Raw genomic sequence first — 19365 nt, forward strand, 5'->3', positions numbered from 1 at the left:
ATGAATGGATGCGGGGTGGGGATTGGGAAATCGTTTGCAGTTTAACCGAAAGTGAAAGTTGGCGGTTATTTGTCTTTTGTCCGGCTGAAACCTTTCTTTTCAGAGAAAGCAGCGTGGCGCCGTGCAAATGCAAAATTTCCTTTTTTTTTTTATTTTTCTTTCTGCTTTTTTTTGTTCAAATCTTTCGGCTTCCTTGGAAGAATAGATGCGTATAATCTCATCTTTATCTTCACTTTGCGTAAATTATAAGCGTCAACATCTTATTATTAAACATAATGAGATAAGCTGGGCAGCTCTGCAAGTCCAACTGTAGTCTGCATATGTTGCTGCTGATAAATTCTAGAATATTCATTATAAATCCTTTGTGAAATATAGGAAAAGTAACTCTATATAATTTTGAGAATGTTCATGTGCGACAGATACATAAAACAATCACTTGTATTATTGACGTTGTCTATGATTTTTGAGTTGAAATCTCATCAAATATTGGCTGAAATTATATAAAAAAAAAAAAAAAAGATGAAATTGATTATCATGAGCTAAACCACTCTAACGCTCATATCATTAAATATTAAAAAAATAAATACTAATAAAAAAAAATAAAAAAAAATTACGTACTTTTGATATTATCATAACTCTTATTTATAGGATAGAGAATGTTACCTTTTTCAGATTAATCTATATTTTATATAAATTGATTTCACTTTTTACAGAGGTGTCAACTAATATATATTATATTCCCGACTATAACATAAGACATACTTTTATCCTATGTCTCTCCATTATCTGATCACTCATTACTTATTCAATCATATATTTATTTTGACCACTACAAATATCTTATTTCATTCGAGTACTTCATTATTTGTCTAAATACCTAGTGTCTTAATCGAACACCTCGTGACCTGCCTCCTAGTGTTTAACCTTAGTTCGGGTTTCAAGACCCGAACCTCATTCGATTCAGATTGAATTTTTATCCGTATTATATCAATTATAATATCAACACTAAATTGTTTATACATAATTTAATTGTACATATTAATATGACACATAAAATTTTCTTAGACTGCATTTAAATTTTAAATTTAGATTTTAAATATTTAATTCAAAATTTGGAATTTAAAATTTAAAAATTTAAAAATCTTTTATTTGGTTAATAAAGTTAATATATTTAATTGTAATAGAATTGTTTTGAAATGATAAGATAGCATTAAATAATTTTAATACAAAAATTACGTGAATATAAATTATAATTATTAATGCGCTCAAACACATGAATGGTCTATTTTCAAGAATTTGAACTTTTAATCACAAACAAATATTAATCGAAAATCAATTTATAAGGAAAAAAAAATTATGTTCACGATGCAAATACCATCAAAAGAAAACCAACTCTTTTATTTTGTAGATGGTTGATCTTTTGTCTATTTTTAGAGTCTCTACATGATCCTTTATATATGTGAGTAACATGCTACCATCATTTTTTTTCCCCTCGGCTACCATCAATTCTTCACCCTATAATAGTCAAAGGTCACATAGGGTATTTTCAAGATCAAATTATTGATCTATAGGGCGATGAGGAATCAAGATTCATTCATTCACCTCCTAATCTGTCACTGAGCACGTGCAGCATGCAATAAATGTTACGGTGGAGTCCCTCCTTTTACAGAGTGTATGCCAAAACTCAAATACGCTATACGTGCCTCGGTGTTTTTTTTTTTTTTTTTTTTTTTTTTTTTTACCAATAGGTAGATGCAGATTTCATTGATTTAAATTACTAAGCACAAGGCCCTTGGGCCAATTACAAACAACCTCCACAGTCCACACGAGCTAATTACCTAGTTAATTAAAATTCATACGAATGCCAGAGTCTTTAGGTCAATATTGGGTGATTCGAACCGGCTAATCATAATTCGACATATTATTGTGCAAAATTCCATAGCTCCACACTATCTCCAAACCAAATTTTCAATTCTGAAACAAAACTCAACACTTAGAGAAGCATCGCAGAAATCTCTTCGAGGCAAAATGACAACCATGCAAAGGAATGACATCTAACCACGCTCAAAGGATTTTCTCATCCTATACACATCCCAAGAGCCTCTAGGCAAACCAACCAGAAGTTGAACCATTAGATCAGTTGTGTACCGCGAAAGCGTATAAACTGCAAAGAAACAAGTAAACATATGAAACACCAATATTTACGTGGTTCATCATCTTCACATAGGGCTACATCCACGGGTATATCATATTCCACTATCAATAAATAAATAAATCATCATTACAAACTCAAAGCTATATTACCCATTAACCCAATTACACCTAATAGAACTCATATATATTAGTTAGTCTCTCTCAGTCTCCTCTAGACATAACCCAATATATTTACTATTACAACACTGCACCACAAAAGGTGCCTTCAACTATATGGGCAAGAGCCCGGACAAGAATTCATTTCTCTTGAATTCTATGCCCTTACTCCATCTTAGGCCGAAGCCTCTCTCCACTACAATGGGCAACTGCCCCTCGTCAATGGGCAGAAACAAATCCTTAGCAATTGGCAAGACCCCTCTCTACAATATGCAATAGTCTCACTCCATGAGCTGAAAGCCACTCTCTTCAATGGGCAAAAGCTAAATAACATTTTCCATTATTCTCCTATTTGTAGTATTAATTCCCTCAATCCTTATTTGATTAGGAATCCTACTCAATTTAGGAATAATACTAAAATAAGAGTTCTGCTCATTATATAAAATATTTCTCCCACTTAAATTGGAAAAAGATTTGTCTCCAAATCTCATTAGGATTTTGAGTCATAATTCTAATAATCTCTACCTTGACTCAAAATCCATCAATAATTGCATAGCTCAAATTCTTGGGTGTCATCAAATCATCAAATCTCCATGCTTTAGCTTAAACCCTTCAAAACATCAATTCTTCAATCTTCATCTTGGGTGTAACTTGCTTCTTTCTTCAAAAAATCTTTGTTTCATCAACCATCTTGATTTCGGATCAAGAGCTTCACCTAAATTTTATCTCTCCATCACCTTGAACTTGCATCACCATTGTTGCATGTGTAACTTTTCATGTATCACAATAGCTCCACCTTCAACCAAACTCACCAAGATCATCTCCATGCTCTTATACCAATTTGTTGTGCACCACGGAAGGATGTAAACTGCAAATAAATAAGGAAACATACAAAATACCAATATTTAGTGGTTTACTCTCTCCACATAGGGCTATATCCACGAGCATGTCATCTTCCACTATCAATAAATAAATCTCAAAGGTATATTACCAATTAACCCAATTACACCCAATAGAACCCATACTATATAATTGCTCATAGTAAATATATTAGTTAGTCCCTCTCAGTCTCCTCTAGACATAACTCAATATATTTACTATTACAACACTAAACCACAAATGGTGCCTTCAACTATATGGGCAAGAGCCCTCTCATCAATAGACAAGAATACCTTCTTCTTGAATTCTATATCCTTACTTCATCTTAAGCCGAAGCCCCTCTCCACTGCAATGGGCAAGTGCCCCTCATCAATGGGCAGAACCAAATCCTTAGCAATTGGACCCCTCTCTACCTTGGGCAACAGTCTCACTCCATGAGTTGAAAGCCACTCTCTTCAATGGGCAAAAGCTAAATAATATTTTCCATCATTTTCCTATTTATAGTGTTAATTCTCTCAATCCTTATCTGATTAGGAGTCCTACTCAATTTGGGAATAATACTAAAATAAGAGTTCTACTCATTATAGGAAATATTCCACCATCCTATTGAGGAATATTTCTCCCACTCAAATTGAAAAAAGATCTCTCTCCAAATCCCATTAGGATTTTGAATCATAATTCTAATAATCTCCATCTTGACTCAAAATTCATCAACAATTGCATACCTCAAATTCTTGGGTGTCATCAAATCATCAAATCCCCATGCTTGAGCTTAAATTCTTCAAATCATCAATTCTTCAATCTTCATCTTGGGTGTAACTTGCTTCTTTCTTTAAAAAATCTTCGCGTCATCAACCATCTTTATTTCGGATCAAGAGCTCTAACTAAATTTTATCTCTCCATCACCTTGAACTTGCATCACCATTGTTGCATGTGCAACTTTTCACATATCACAATAGCTCCACCTTCAACCAAACTCACCAAGATCATCCCCATACTCTGATACCAATTTGTTGTGTACCGCAGAAGCGTGTAAATTACGAAGAAACAAGCAAACATATGAAACACCAATATTTACGTGGTTCACCCTCTTCACATAGGGCTACATTCACGGGTATGCCATCTTTCACTATCAATAAATAAATAAATCATCATTACAAACTCAAAGCTATATTACCCATTAACCCAATTACACCCAAGAAAACTCATGTTACATAATTACTCATAGTAAATATATTAGTTAGTCCCTCTCAGTCTACTTTAGACATAACCTAATATATTTACTATTACAATACTACACCACAAAGGGTGCCTTCAATTATATGGGCAAGAGCCCTCTCATCAATGGACAAGAATAAATTCCTTTTGAATTCTATGTCCTCACTCTACCTTAGGCCGAAGCTTGCAATGGGCAAGTGCCCCTCATCAATGGGCAGAGCCAAATCTTCAGCAATTGGCGAGACCCCTCTCTATAATGGGCAACAGCCTCACTACATGAGCTGAAAACCACTATCTTCAATGGGCAAAAGCCAAATAACCTTTTCCATTATTCTCCTATTTGTAGTATTAATTCCTTCAATCCTTATCTGATTATGAGTCTTACTCAATTTATGAATAACACTAAAATAAAAGTTCTACTTATTATAAAAAATATTCCTCCATCCTATTGAGGAATATTTCTTCCACTCAAATTAGGAAAAGATTTCTCTCAAAATCTCATTAGGATTTTGAGTCATAATTCTAGCAAGATCCTCCGGTGAATGCAACAAAACCATAAGTTGCGAGAGGACGAAGCGATAATGATATTCTTTTACATTCCAATCGTGTTTTTCGGGTCAGCCTCCTAGTCTGCATCTCATGATCCACCCTCACAGTTTCTCCTCACATCATGTATTATCGAATCCGAATACTTGCAAGACTAAGATATACTAAAACAAATTAACACAAAGAAAGCTAAACAAGTCACACATGAAATAGCAAAAAATGCAAATCTACACAAGTGCTCTCCCGTTGAAAATCAGAATCACTGAAGTAAAGTAGAGCCAGAACACCTATCTACATACCACCTAAAGATGGAGAGAGCAACCCATGACTGGAAGGAATGAAGAAGAGCCATCCCTGATTATAAAGGGCGGGAGAAGCAGTCGCTGCCTAGCAAAGTTAGAGGACTTAAGTCTCAAGAAGAAACAAAACTTTCTTTCTCTTTCCTGAGAACTACCTCAAAAGAAAGTTTACCATCTTATACATGGCTTTGTTCAGTCGCCTTCAATGTGCCTAATTTGAGTTCTTATATTAGCTAGCTTTCAACAATGGTAAATAATGCAAACTCATGCTTGGCTTCATGCAAAGCCTCATTGACGGTGAGGAATGACCAAAATCATTATTTAAACCTCATAAACTGAGCTTGCTAGAGTAGCTCGGTAGCTTAATAGTCCCATCTTTGCTCACTGTCTCAACGTTAGAGGCAATTGATCGTATGAGAAAGCTAATAGTAACACATTGACATGCCTCTCTAAATTTTGTGCTTGACGCAATTCAAGTATTATGACATTCAAATAATAGCTCAATTTTAATTATTGAAACAATGACGTAAACAATATATAAGATTGCATAAGATCAACTAAGCAAACAAAACAAAATCATATCCGAAATGATCATACTGCTCAACAATGTCTATCCTAAATTTAATTTGTAGTTGTGCTACTAATCAGCCGTAGTCTCTACATTTTTTTTTTCTTTTAATAAACTCATATTCATTATTGATAAATTTATTTTATTTATTTTAACCTCATTTATTTCATAAAAAATAATTTATATATAAAAAATATTTTTTAAAAAATTATTTTTTATGAAAATATTTTTTATTATTTAATTATAAAGTTAAAATAATATATATATATATATATATAATATTTTTACATTTTAATAAAATTATTAAAGTTTAAAAAATAAAAAAATAATTTTTTTAAACAAAAAAATTATTTTTTTAAAAATTATTTTATTTTCTGTTTGATTCAGAAAATATTTTTAATTAATTAATTTTTTTAAATACATCAAATACTAAAAAATATAAAAAAATATTTTATACAAAAATATTTTTTTTAAAACAAACAGAATTTAAATCACATTTTTTTATATTAATTGATTATATACGTCATATAATTATTAATTGAATGATAATTTAATAATATAAATATTAAATATTATTTTACATCCACATGCATGAAATAAATTTTAAAAATTTTGTAAAGTTTAAATTTTTAAAATAAAATAAGTATTCTTTATTTAAAATAAAGTAATTATAAGAATCATTTTTGAATAAAAAAAATTAATTTAAGTCATTTTCCACGGACTTTTTTTTTTTGAAAAAGAAAATTTAAATGAGCACGCCACACCAGTGAAAAATAGAACCGCGAAGGCGAATATGCCCGTACCCCTTGTCCCGATTCTCAAGGTCACAACAACCTAGCACTCCTTTTCACTGTAAATCAACGGCCACGACACCGAATATCTCAGCCCCAAAAGATCCAACGGTTCAAATCGCACCTCGTAATAGAGACCAACAGCAACAACATTAGGGTTTTCCTTTTTTTTTTTGTGCGATACTCTGCAAGTCACTCTACAGTGAAGCCCTTCATTTCTCTTCTCATTTTCCTTTCCATTTTCTCGGGAAAATCATGGGGAAAGGCCCTGGTCTCTACTCTGATATTGGCAAGAAAGCAAGAGGTTCTGTATAATTCTGCTGTTTTGCTTGATTTGGTGTGTTTACGATCGTTTACCGCTTGGTTTAGTTTTTGAATGTTGTTTCTTAATTTTTTTTTTCTTGACATTTTGTAGATCTTCTCTACAAGGATTACCAGGGCGACCACAAATTTACTTTCACTACCTACACCTCTACTGGAGTTGTGAGTTTTTCTTTTTTATAGAAATTTTGATTTTACTGGCATTTAAATATCGGCTTCATTGGCAGATTAATTTGTAAGAGTTTGGTTTTTTATTTTTCGGGATTTATTCTTTGTTTAGTTGCTAAGAAAAGGAATGAAAATGAAAGAAAACTATACTTTGCTCTCATGTTATATTTAATAAACAAGAATCGCCTATGCGCTCATGGAAGGTTCAGCTGGATAAATCTTGAAATTTCTCTTCAAATTTATTTGATTTTCATGATTGAATTTCAGGACTCTAAATAGTAATAATTTAGTCCATCTTCTAAAGCATCCAAATTGATAGATTTTCTGCCATTTTCCACTGTTTTGAAATTGTAAGTTACGTTTATTTGAGTAAGATCCATCAAATTGTATGTGTTCTTTCATTTGGTGATTACTTCTCGTGTTGCACGTCATGTGATTAATTTCCTGTTGTGCGTTTTTATATGATGGGTGTTCTTATATTTGTCCTTGTTTCCCACATGAAAAAGGCGGATGGATCACCTGCATGACTGCTGAAAATGGATTTGTGTAGCATCTGGTTTCTTTGTTGCCAAATTTGTTTATGCATTTGATATATCATTCCCACACTACTCTCACATGAGAGATTTCCAGAATAGCATCTTGGCCTTCCATTTCATCATTGGAAATGGCTTTTGTCCAAAAAAGAATCTTCAGGGAGCTCGGAGTTTCTGGTTGGCATGTGTTCGAATATCTGTTTTGGCTATCATTGCTTATCTGTGCATTGCTCTGTGTGTGGACATTTCTACCTCTGTGTGCTTTCTATGTGAATAGTTGTGGTGTAATGTGTGCAACGAGCTTCTTTAATGCTGCTTCCTACGCTGCTGGATGTGCACATATGCTTCTTGTAATAAATGATAGGTTACTTTGTTGTTTTCTGATGTTTATTTCGTCGCTGTTTCAGGCAATCACTTCAAGTGGAGTTAAGAAAGGTGAATTGTATTTGGCAGATGTAAGCAGTCAGTTGAAGAACAAGAATATCACAACTGACGTGAAAGTGGACACAAACTCCAATGTAAGTTGCAAAACATTGATTGGGTATTTGTTCTGGATTCTTTATCTTTGATTTCTTATGTTTATTTTTGTTTATTGGCTTTGTTATCTGAGTTTGTGCATTGCTGTTGGTAGATATAAAAAATATATATTCCTGTATCCTCTTCTTGTTTTATACTGTATAGAAACTATGAAATCTGCAGTTTTAAAGATACAGATGGGAGTTATTCTAATCTCTGAAACATTGCTTTATGTGATTCTTGCTTACATTCCATGGCACTCAAACCTATTAAACTTGCAAACTTTTATGCAAAACTTTGGAGAAGTGTATTGTAGAAAGTTGTCTTGTGATGCCTGTTATGAATCTTGTCTTTGCATCTTCAGCTCCATCGTCTATCACCAAGAATTGTTTCTTTCTAAATGGGGCATTCTTCTATCTTTATTTTTGATATTTTTACTGGAGATGTAAACTTCTATGGTAGCACGTTATAGTTTGTTAAGATGCAAGAGGCATTTTCACTTGGGAGATAGGTCTGTAAAATAACTGCATTATATGAGTATTGCATGTAAACATTTGGTTGTATGCAGCCCATCTTTTTTACCTGTCTTCAAAATATAGAGTTCATTTTGGCATTTCTATCATAACTAATTGGAATTATGTTTTGTTATGTAGTGGATGTCTATTCCATATATTCTTTATCATATGAAATTATGATCATTCAACTAAATACTATTATGTGTATCTGTAGCTATTCACAACCATCACTGTTGATCAGCCTGCTCCTGGACTCAAGACAATCTTTAGCTTCAAAGTTCCTGATCAGAGATCTGGCAAGGCAAGCAGCCTCTGAGCCATTCTTCCTTGTTAATCAGTTTCACTTGCTATTATCTCTTTTACATGCTGGTTAATTAGAGGATTGTATTAACCTTTTCATTTGTGAAGTTGGTTGATTGATGGGGAAAAAGAGCCTTTTGCCAGATATTATAAATTGCTAGTCAATGATCTGATCTATGGTAATTGCGATTGAATGGGGACTTCATTCATTTCTTGTTTTCTGAACTTGCTTGCTGCATTGCCGGACACATCATGGTTTCTTGGATGCCATTAGTTTCAACTCTATGTATGATCTGACTGGTGATTATGTTCACAGGTGGAACTCCAATACCAGCATGAGTATGCTGGGATAAGCACTAGCATTGGGTTCACTGCAAATCCGATTGTAAACTTCTCAGGTGTGGTCGGGAACAATGATGTTGCTCTTGGGACTGATCTCTCATTTGACACATCCACTGGGAACTTCACCAAATTGAATGCAGGGTTGAATTATACCAATGCTGATCTTATTGCATCTCTCACATTGTGAGTTCCTTCTGCAAAAAAAAAAAGAAGATAAATTTTTAGTCATTCATATGATGTAACATCATACACTTGGGCACAGTTAGTGAATCTTTTCACTGACAGAACTGTACTATTGTGAACTGCTCTGTTCCCTTAAATACTTCTTAAGTGTATAGGCATTTGAAGGTGATAAATCTGGCATAGTTACTCCTGAATTTAATTTAGATTGTCTTGGCTAGAATAAAATTTTTTTTGGACCATAAAATTAGTATCTCGTGCAAATATTGAAGTCAAGTGTTTATGTTGTTTAGTGTTTACATCTCTTTGGGTCCTGTGGTTTTCATTATTGATCAAAATTTTCTCGTCCCTCTTCTCATCTATTCTCTCATTTTCTGTTCTTGTGAAATGACCACAGGAATGATAAAGGGGATACTCTTACTGCTTCCTATTACCACGCAGTGAGCCCATTGACTAATACAGCTGTTGGTGCAGAGCTGACACACAGTTTTTCAAGCAATGAGAACACATTGACTATTGGCACACAGCATGCACTTGACCCCTTGACCACAGTGAAGGCTCGGGTGAACAACTATGGCAGAGCAAGCGCTCTCATCCAGCACGAGTGGCGCCCCAAGTCGCTTTTCACCATTTCTGGAGAGGTGGACACAAGGGCAATTGAAAAGAGTGCTAAGATTGGATTGGCCTTGGCTCTCAAGCCCTAGACTAATCAACTTTTTTGGGTGACTAGAAGGCTCTTGCCTTTTCCTAGCAATGGACGGCAATAATGCGAGGAAAAATGACAACTATCCTTTTTTTCAAAATTTTTTTAATCAAGTGAACATTCCATCTGTTTCTGTTGTCATATTGGGTTCATATATCTTGGTGGTTATGGGTTGTAGAAAATAATTCTAGTTGGTGTCGGGACCATTTTCAATTTGCTCTTTTGGATTATGCATCCGCCTATACATGCAAAGCAATTATAGTACTGCACATGGAAATCTTGTTTCAGTGACATGATTGTTGTTTTTCATTCCGAGTATTTTTCTGAGCTGTTATTTCAGCTTTTTTGTTATCTTGAGCTGGGACTAAAAGCTTGGATCTTGATTACAAAGTTCAGTTGTTGCTAAATCTTAGGCAGAACTGGAATTGATTTATTCATTTAGCACGGTTGAATGTCCTGGATGGCTTCTGTGATAGAAAATGTCAAAAGTGCTAAGGAAATAGTTGATTGCGAAATTATATTAAAATAATACTATTTAATTGCTTTAAAGCCCGTACCCATCACCATGCACCCTGTTTTTGATAACAGCTTGCTGAATTATTTTCTTCGTCTATCTGCTAGTACAAAACCTGACCAGCTTATGAAACCGCTTTGCTATTTCTTTTTGATGAGTGGAGTATTGCACTCAACAACTCCTCTCTGAATTTACCTGATGGAAATATTCTTCCTTTTAACAACGCTAGAGCCAATTGAGAGCCTCAACTAGACATACAGCTCAAGCAATTCTACCGATGCAGAACTATTATGAACTTTATTGTCACATACAACAACATACTCTGAATGATTATAAACTTGCAATCCACAACTCCAAATATTTCCTTGTATCAACATCATGGATGCATCTTAGCACATCACAACCAAGTTCAACATAAATACTATGAACAACATTGGGACTCCGTTCATTACTAATACTTCGAAGCATAGAAAGAAATGTACTGTGATTACACACTTGGACACTTAAATATTTTTCTCCAGGAAGGTAATCCTGTTACGGACATTTATTGAGGATTCTGTACCATATAAAAGTAGAGAAAGCAAGATCAAAGAGCTTTTCACAATACCAACAAACTTGTTCAAATACTATAGAAACTCGAAATGTTATTGGCTTGAGTTGGCCTGAAGAAGACCATCCCTGATCTGGCTGGCAATGTCTCTCACGGCACCAGGTCCATGAGGGATGAACACAGAGTTGGACTTTGAGGATGCACCAATCTCCTTCATGGTGTCGAAGTATTGGGTCACTAGAACCATGTCCATAACATCCTTTGAAGTTGTCCCTGGAACATTCACAGAGAAAGCTAGAACACTGTCTCTCAGCCCATCTACAATGGCCTGGCGCTGCCTAGCTATACCAAGACCTGCCAGATATTTTGACTCTGCATCTCCCTCAGCTCGCTTAATCTGCAATATCTTCTCTGCTTCAGCTTTTTCATTGGCAGCCACCCTCATTCTAGCAGCTGTTACAATGAATGACAAATATGTCATTTTTAAGGGCTTCCTATGTTTTCAGAGTAAACATTAGTCAGATCACAACAGCAAAGAGGGTACAATGTTATACCTGCATTGATCTCATTCATTGCCCTCTTCACATGCTCATCTGGCTCAATATCCACAATAAGAGTCTGAACTATCTCAAATCCATAATGCGACATGGCCTACATATCCACAATTAAAGAGAACAAGGTATTAGGGAGACCACATTATTTGATTAATTTTAAACCAAAGAAAAGCGTTCTGGAAAGTACCTTCTCAAGTTCCTCTTCCACAGCTTTTGCTATATCATTTTTTTGTTCAAAGGTTGAATCCAAATCCAACTTTGGAACGCTTGCCCTAATAACTAAAGAAACAAGATGTCACATGAATTGTAGTAGGCCTAAATCCAAAAACTCAACCTTATGACTATTCTACAGCTCAAATCAAGCAAAACTTTCCTTCCCAACACTCGCGACCTAACAAATCATAAATTACTAAGAAAACAAGACGGTAAAATGTTCACCAAAAAATCACAGTGATAGAAAGAAACCCCTTGTTAAAAAATAAAAAGGAAGTGCATCATTTTAAGCATTGCTAACCTCTTTCTCCACTAAGTTTATGGAAATTGGGCCCAATATCCCCACATGGCTGAACAGTTCAGCTGAACAGTTCAGGTTCTCATAACCAATCTAATTTATAATTCCAAGAAAGCATATCATGAATATGGAACCCAGAGAGAATTTGATTCTCAATTTCCTTATTTTGATAAAAAGTACGAGAGTACAATTGCACAACACTGCATCTTAAAAAATTATGTCAGAATCTACAGTGGTGGGAGATTGTATCCCATCATATGCTAACAATAGCATATGTGAGACCTCAACAATCTGCCTATGGTGATAATTCAGGACGCAAAGCTAGAACAGGAATCTAACAGAGGGAAAAAAAGGAGGTGGGAAGGATCAGGAGCAACTAACAAAAATTCTGAAAATTTAAAATCTCATGCCAAGCTAAACTAAAAATTTGTACCATCAAAGACGTAGGCTTGGATCTGTGCTCTGGTATTGCTGAGCTTATAGAAAGCATCCGCAGCCTTTTCTGCCAATGCTCGGTATTGAACAGAAGCAACCACAGTAACAAACACATTATCCTGAGGATAAAAGCATAAATCAGGACCTGCTAATAGTTGCACTTTTGATTTTCATAAAATGTTTATAACACAAAAAAGGCTGAAAACAAATAAGAAGTTTGCACTCAGAAAATCTTTTATATGATCCAAATTATAAAAATTCCCACCTTGGCCTTGCAGTAGGACCCTTACCATATCATTATAATAAATCAAATAAAATACATGTTCCTAGTAATTTCCTAGTTATGAATATGCATGCAGGTAACAGACCTTGGTTTTGGTTTCACATCGAACGTCCAGCTGCTGCACACGTAAAGAGAGATGCCCTGCTAACCGGCTCCCTAAGCACCAAGGCAAACAGTGACAACCAGGCTCAAGCACATCATCGAACTTCCCAAAAGTTTCCTTGATAGCCACAGTTGACTGGTCCACTTGAATGCAACCCAAAACTTGCCCCATTTTCTGATCAAACCAAGTACAGTAACATCAGTAAGAATCTGCTGGGAATGTTTTGGAATATTGCAACAGAAGCGTAGTATCCATTATGGCAGGGCATTTACCATCCTAGTATATGTATCAACAAAGTAACATGACACAAAGACCCTAAAAAAAGAATACAAGCTCTAATCATATTCTGAGTGCAGAACCGCAGATGCACGAGTATGCTAAGAAATTTCCCTGTGTCTTTCAAAGGAATCAAAAGGTCTAAAGAGAAATTGACATCCTAGCAGAGAGTACACAGAAACATGTTGACTAAATTAAATCAGAAAAGATAATAACTGATAAATTGATCTGTGAAAACACGAATCAATCACGTTTGTAAACCATTTTCAACAATTTCAAAATACCACTTTATGGGCGATCTTGGTCATTCTAAGAACCAAATCATACTAGAAACTCTTTAACAAGAACATATTTATTCACCAATCAATTCTCACTCTTACCAGAACTAATACTACTTGACTTGTTAAGAAATAGTAAATGCTTACAAGGCCATATTTGAATACCAAAACTAAGAAAGAAATCAATGACAGAATAATAAAAGCAAACGACAGGAAATCAGATAAAGCTCCCTTGCAATTGTAAGTAGAACATACTGCAGATTAAAACTTAAATGTAAGATCAACAAGAGATTTAAGGTGAAATCACGTGTTAAATGTTCAACTTAACCATATATATATATATATATATATATATATATGTCAAATAAAAGGTTGCCCGGTTAATGGCTCAGAATCGTTTATTCCATACCAACTGCCAGTTTCCCTCAATAAATTATAATAATACTAACAAAGATCAGTAAACAGTTTAAGCCGCATAAACACAAAGCAGAACAAACAAAAACTGATGACTACAATTTTTAATATCAAATAAAATTACAACACATCAGTAAAACCACCCCCCAGATGCCCACACAGCAGCTCTATACCTCCTTATACCAATAAACATATGTTTAAGAAACATCAGCAAAACATTTTAAAATATTATGAGGTTACCGTTCCAGACAAAAGCTAATAAGAAATAATCACCTTCTATCTAAGAACCCAATTCATAAGGCTGCATTGACAAAGAACAACGCGGTCTTTATATATAAATGTAGAATGAAAAAAGTGGAAGCAACAGTTTTTGTGGTATATTCTTGTATAGAAACTGCACATTCACACATGAAATTTAAAAAGCGAAACAACAGCTAATGTCAACGCTGATTAGCAAACAAAATTATCCATGGAAATATCTGAGTCATTTTCTAAGAAAAAATCAAACATATAAATAGAAATTTTATTGAATATAATACAATTGAGAAATCAACTAGGAATTTTACTAATTATACGTATAAATGTAAACTAAATAATAAATAAAAAAATAAATATATAATCATAATCTCTAATAAAAAAGACAAACACGCAAGTACAGCGAAGAGACCGTGAACAATTGCTCTGTCCTAAAGGAGGTCAACATCCATTATTTAGTTTCACGCCAATAACATCAATATCACAAAATAAAAACTGCGAATCACAAGAGTGAAACCCTAATTTTCTTTTCTAGCAGGACAGGAGCATATTGAAACTATAATTCACAGTTACATCAAAACTAGCAAAATTCTTCTCTCACCTATCAAGCTTTGAAGTGAAAAACACTGACCTCAACACAGAAAATAAGAGGGAAGGAGGGCTGGGAAATCACATTGTCAGAAATGGAAGAAAATTCAGCGTTGCAATTACAGCGAAAGAGACGAGCATTATTGTTAATGACAGGTGGGCCTCGGTGTGGAAATAGAAATTTTATATTTGTCAGTGTTTGTCCATTTAGAATAAATCTTTTTTAAAAAGTTATTCTATTAATAAAATTTAATTTATTTCTATTTATAATAAAATCTTTTTATTTAGAATAAATTTTGAGATAATAAAATTTAATTAAATTCTTTTATTTAAAATTTAATTATCTTTTAATCTAAACATTACTATTTATACTAAATTAAAAAATTGAAAGAAAATGAGAGTTGGATTAGTGGAAAAGGAAATATTTATTCATGTTTTAAGAGATATTTAATTACAATAATAGTGCTTATAATGACAACAAAGACACGTTATATTTTTATTGGATGGGAGCACTAAATCATCAGGCTGACTTGGCATGCCCGCTTCACCTTATAATTTCCCCTCGTTAGCTACTTAAGGAAATTGTATGTTTTAAGTTTATCTAATGATAATAATAATAATAATTATTATTATTATTATTATTTAAAACAAAAATCATATAATAAAAATCTAACGACTTTATTTAATTATATTAAAATTTAATGTTTGTTTTCAATTTTAAAATATTTTTATTTTATTTAAGATATATTAATTTTTAATAGCTAATTAAATTAAATCTTTCATTATTATAATACCAAATTATCATAGATTTTTTTTTCCTATTTCTCATTATTTATTTTTTTAATGTACATTGTGCATATTTCTCTCTAATTAAAGTTGATTAAAAAAATTTTAAGAAAATAAAATTAATAAAATATATTACTTTAATCAATTAAAATATTATAAATAAAATACCTTAATAATAATAATAATAAGGAAATATGAATGTTTTGATTTTATAACTTAAAATTTACTATATAATAAAAGTTATTATAGCTTCAATATTTAATTATTTTTAATAAAAGTTGTTATAGTTTATTTTAGATTAGAGATCGATTTTCAATGTTTAAAAGAATTGAACTTTATTCTTTTATTTTATCATAATAAAAAAAGAACAATATTTTTTTATTTTTTTCTTAAAATATATTATTTTAAATAATTAATTAAATTTAATTTATTATCATTATAATTTCAAATAACATTCTCCCATTCTCATCTCTTTCTATATTTATATATATAGAGTTATACACTATGGGAATTTGTGATTTTTTTTTTATGATTAGACTATGTCAATTATTTGGTTCAACGTCAGCAATTGCGATCAAAATTGCTGGCAGTGGGGCCACAATTACAAATGCATTTTTTTTTTAATCTCCAAAATTCTCCGCTAGTGCCTGGAAACTGGTCATTACTTTTTGGATAAATGTATGAGTAGACATTGAATCAAATACTTGGAAAATAATTATGGAAGTTGACGTGGTCCTTACTCCTTATCCTTTCAAAACCAAACAGCGTGCTTTGCGTTGCGCACCTTGGTTGGATGAATTTCCTTCTATTTATATATCATTTATCCATTATTAAGGAAAGTGATTGCGTGGGCTTAGTGCTTTTTTTTTTTTTTTTTTTTTTAATAATTAGCTTCAATTGAAACTAATTTAAAATTTTAGAATTTTAAAAATGATTTTAATATTATTATTAAATAATTAATTAATTAAATTTATCTAATTTTTTTCATTGACAAGACTGGAATGTTATTGCTTGCAGTTTTCTTAACCTAATGGAAATTGCCCCAAGAGTAATTGCTCCACTACTGTGGAGCTCCTTATTTATGCATACGATGGATATCAGCGCCAGCTTTCTTAGGCAAAACATTGAATCCTCTTAGGCAGGTTAAGCAACGATGTTTGGCCTTCTGGAGGCAATGTTAGGCTTGCAATGATTCCATTTCGAATTTGGTTCCCTACCTTGTCAAACATATGAATCAAATTGCTCTTAATCATAAATCTCTCTCCATCATCTTGTCAGTGTGAGCGGTAACTGAGAATCAGTTCTCGCCTAACAAAGGAGGGATAGGGCTAATGTAGTACTGTGGAAATTATCCCACATCGCCTTGGAAAATAATGGAACCTCGAAAGCAATGGCTATAAAAGCAAGTCGACGTGATCTGGCTAAACATACCTTTCTCGGCCTTTTGGCTAAGATCAAGTGTAGTATCTGTTCTTATCAGTTTAATATCTGATACGTGGGCTATTGGTCCACATGATATTAAATTAATTTTTCTTTGGGGAGGGTCCATTACAGTAGCTTGCTATTGGGATCTTCGCGCGTCGCCCTTGCGTTGCACTACTGCATGGGCCTGGCGCACCCACCAAAACATCAGTTTAAGGGTTTTTTCTTGATGTGATGCTTATTTTTTTTTTTTTTGCACTAAGTATGTACATTATGCATTTCAATTAAAATTAGCGTCGCTAATTCCATTTAATTCTAATCTTAGTCTTGTATAAATTTAACAAATTGAATTTTTTAAAAATTCTAAAAATAGTTTTCATTAACTGTAATTCAATTTTAATTTTAAATTTAGGGTCAATTACTTCGTTTGATTTTATTCGTTTTATATGTATATTTAGGGTCAATTACTTCATAAAAAAATATAAAATTCAGTGAGACAAATGTAAAATTTTATAATGGATATAAAAAATTGGATGAAATTAATGAAAGTAAGGTTACTTTTGGAGTATTTAAAAATTTAATTAGTAAATTTAAAATTTTAATGACGCAAAATAATAGTCAAGTAAAATAATTAAAGAAATGAGTGGTATAAAATATTAATAGAGTAAAATTAGTTGTTTTACCAGTGCATTATATTAATTATTTTATTTTATTTTATTTTAATAATAATTTAATATTTATTTTCATATTTTACTTTTTAAATCATGCTAAAATTTTAATGATGTTAAAAATTTTAATTAATTATAGTAATGCAATTTAAATTTTTAATTAATGAAAATGGTCATTCCCCTCGGCATTTTGTTTTTATTATTTTATTTTTATCAATGTTTTCTTTCAATATAATATCAATAATTATTAAGGTAAAATTAATTATTAAACTAAAGGTTATTTAATACCAATAATTAAGTTTATAATTAAAAAAATAAAATAAAATGAAACTTCATACACAATTAAGTCTTGTCTAATAAAACTAACACTTTTAAAATGAAATTTCAAATATTTTATATTTTTTAATAAAATTATTTTTTTTAACTATACGGAATGATAATTAATGGTATATAAAATTATCAAAATTGCTATAAAACTCATAACTCAAGCCCAATATAAAGACCCATATTCACCCACATTGGCCTACCTCAATCGATATTTGATGGCAAAAGGAGAGCTACCTAAAAATAAAACTTAATGCACACATAAAAACTCAACAAAAACAAGGGGAGAAACACATCGGCTGATCTACCTAGATAAGAAAATTTTCTTTACAGAGGAAACAATAATGGAAGAGTTTCGTAGTAAAACAATATCACTCAGAATTGGGGACCTGTGCCAGATCAAATTGGGTAAAAACTTGAGATGACACTAGGTCTCATTCTCTTGTCATTCGTACGGAGATGGAGTCGGCGACCACGTAGCACCAACATTACTATTGAAGCCAGCCTAAGGGAAGAAATCCCCAGAAACAGAGACTAAAGAGCTGAGTCAACTGCACCATAACTCTCACGTTGAAGTCCATAAACTAGCATACCAACTAAACAAACTCCAATTCAAAACTATGCAATCCATCAAAAAGAAAGAAGAAAACCACCCTTCAATTAGGTGGACAGACCGTCCCCTCCCCAAAGGGTAGGAGATGGTTGCTGAGCAACAAGAGACCAAAGACTTTTTAGAGAGGAGGAGGAAATTCTCTTACTAAAAGAGAGACAGGCTCTCACTCCCATAATTCATATATATATATATATATATATATATATATATATATATATATATATATATATAAAGGGAAGTTTTTCACGTGATATTCTAAATTTTGATGTTGCCATATGAAATTATGAAGTAAGAAGATTTTTCATTGCTACAGCTACATGGCATTCTAAATTTTAATGCTGTCACATGACACTTACTATAGTAATTATTATCATTACTATTATCATTAAATATCTTGACTATTATCATTGTTACCATAATTTTTATGACTAACTAACTAAAAATATTAAATATATTTCAATGTTTTTATAAATTTCTCATTTAATGATTCTTAAATTTTTAATTATTTCATTTAATTATAAAAATTTAAGAATTATAAATCTTTAAATTAATAAAATAATTTAAAATTATATTATAAAAGTAGTCGCATAGAGTTAAATACT

At 32.4% G+C, this 19365-nt stretch overlaps 2 protein-coding genes and 1 non-coding gene across 5 annotated transcripts; 2 read left to right on the forward strand and 1 right to left on the reverse strand.

The window, feature by feature from the left end:
• Positions 1 to 6600: 6600 nt before the first annotated feature.
• LOC110646246 (mitochondrial outer membrane protein porin of 36 kDa) lies at positions 6601 to 10498 on the forward strand. The gene is made up of 6 exons (XM_021799641.2): positions 6601 to 6915; positions 7027 to 7094; positions 8041 to 8151; positions 8879 to 8965; positions 9281 to 9489; positions 9884 to 10498. Exons 1-6 carry the CDS (start codon positions 6867 to 6869, stop codon positions 10188 to 10190), a joined length of 831 nt encoding a protein of 276 aa, XP_021655333.2. The 5' UTR covers positions 6601 to 6866; the 3' UTR covers positions 10191 to 10498.
• A 532-nt stretch (positions 10499 to 11030) lies between these two features.
• On the reverse strand, positions 11031 to 15124 carry LOC110646244 (hypersensitive-induced response protein 2). 3 transcript variants are annotated; one of them, XM_021799637.2, is made up of 6 exons: positions 14994 to 15124; positions 13122 to 13313; positions 12752 to 12872; positions 11995 to 12086; positions 11808 to 11904; positions 11031 to 11706 (listed from the first exon to the last, which is right to left on the reverse strand). In XM_021799637.2, exons 2-6 carry the CDS (start codon positions 13308 to 13310, stop codon positions 11348 to 11350), a joined length of 858 nt encoding a protein of 285 aa, XP_021655329.2. In that variant the 5' UTR covers positions 13311 to 13313; positions 14994 to 15124; the 3' UTR covers positions 11031 to 11347. The 3 variants fall into 3 exon arrangements, with proteins under 3 accessions (XP_021655329.2, XP_021655326.2, XP_021655330.2); XM_021799634.2 differs by having other exon boundaries at positions 14964 to 15122; XM_021799638.2 differs by lacking the exon at positions 14994 to 15124 and adding an exon at positions 14381 to 14543.
• Positions 15125 to 17163: 2039 nt separating this feature from the next.
• On the forward strand, positions 17164 to 17359 carry LOC131178227 (U2 spliceosomal RNA). Its single transcript, XR_009147360.1, has one exon. It is a non-coding gene; the product is annotated as a U2 spliceosomal RNA (small nuclear RNA).
• The last annotated feature ends 2006 nt before the right edge of the window (positions 17360 to 19365 follow it).

The sequence above is a fragment of the Hevea brasiliensis genome, chromosome 2 (assembly GCF_030052815.1).
Source record: "Hevea brasiliensis isolate MT/VB/25A 57/8 chromosome 2, ASM3005281v1, whole genome shotgun sequence".
NCBI lineage: Eukaryota > Viridiplantae > Streptophyta > Magnoliopsida > Malpighiales > Euphorbiaceae > Hevea > Hevea brasiliensis.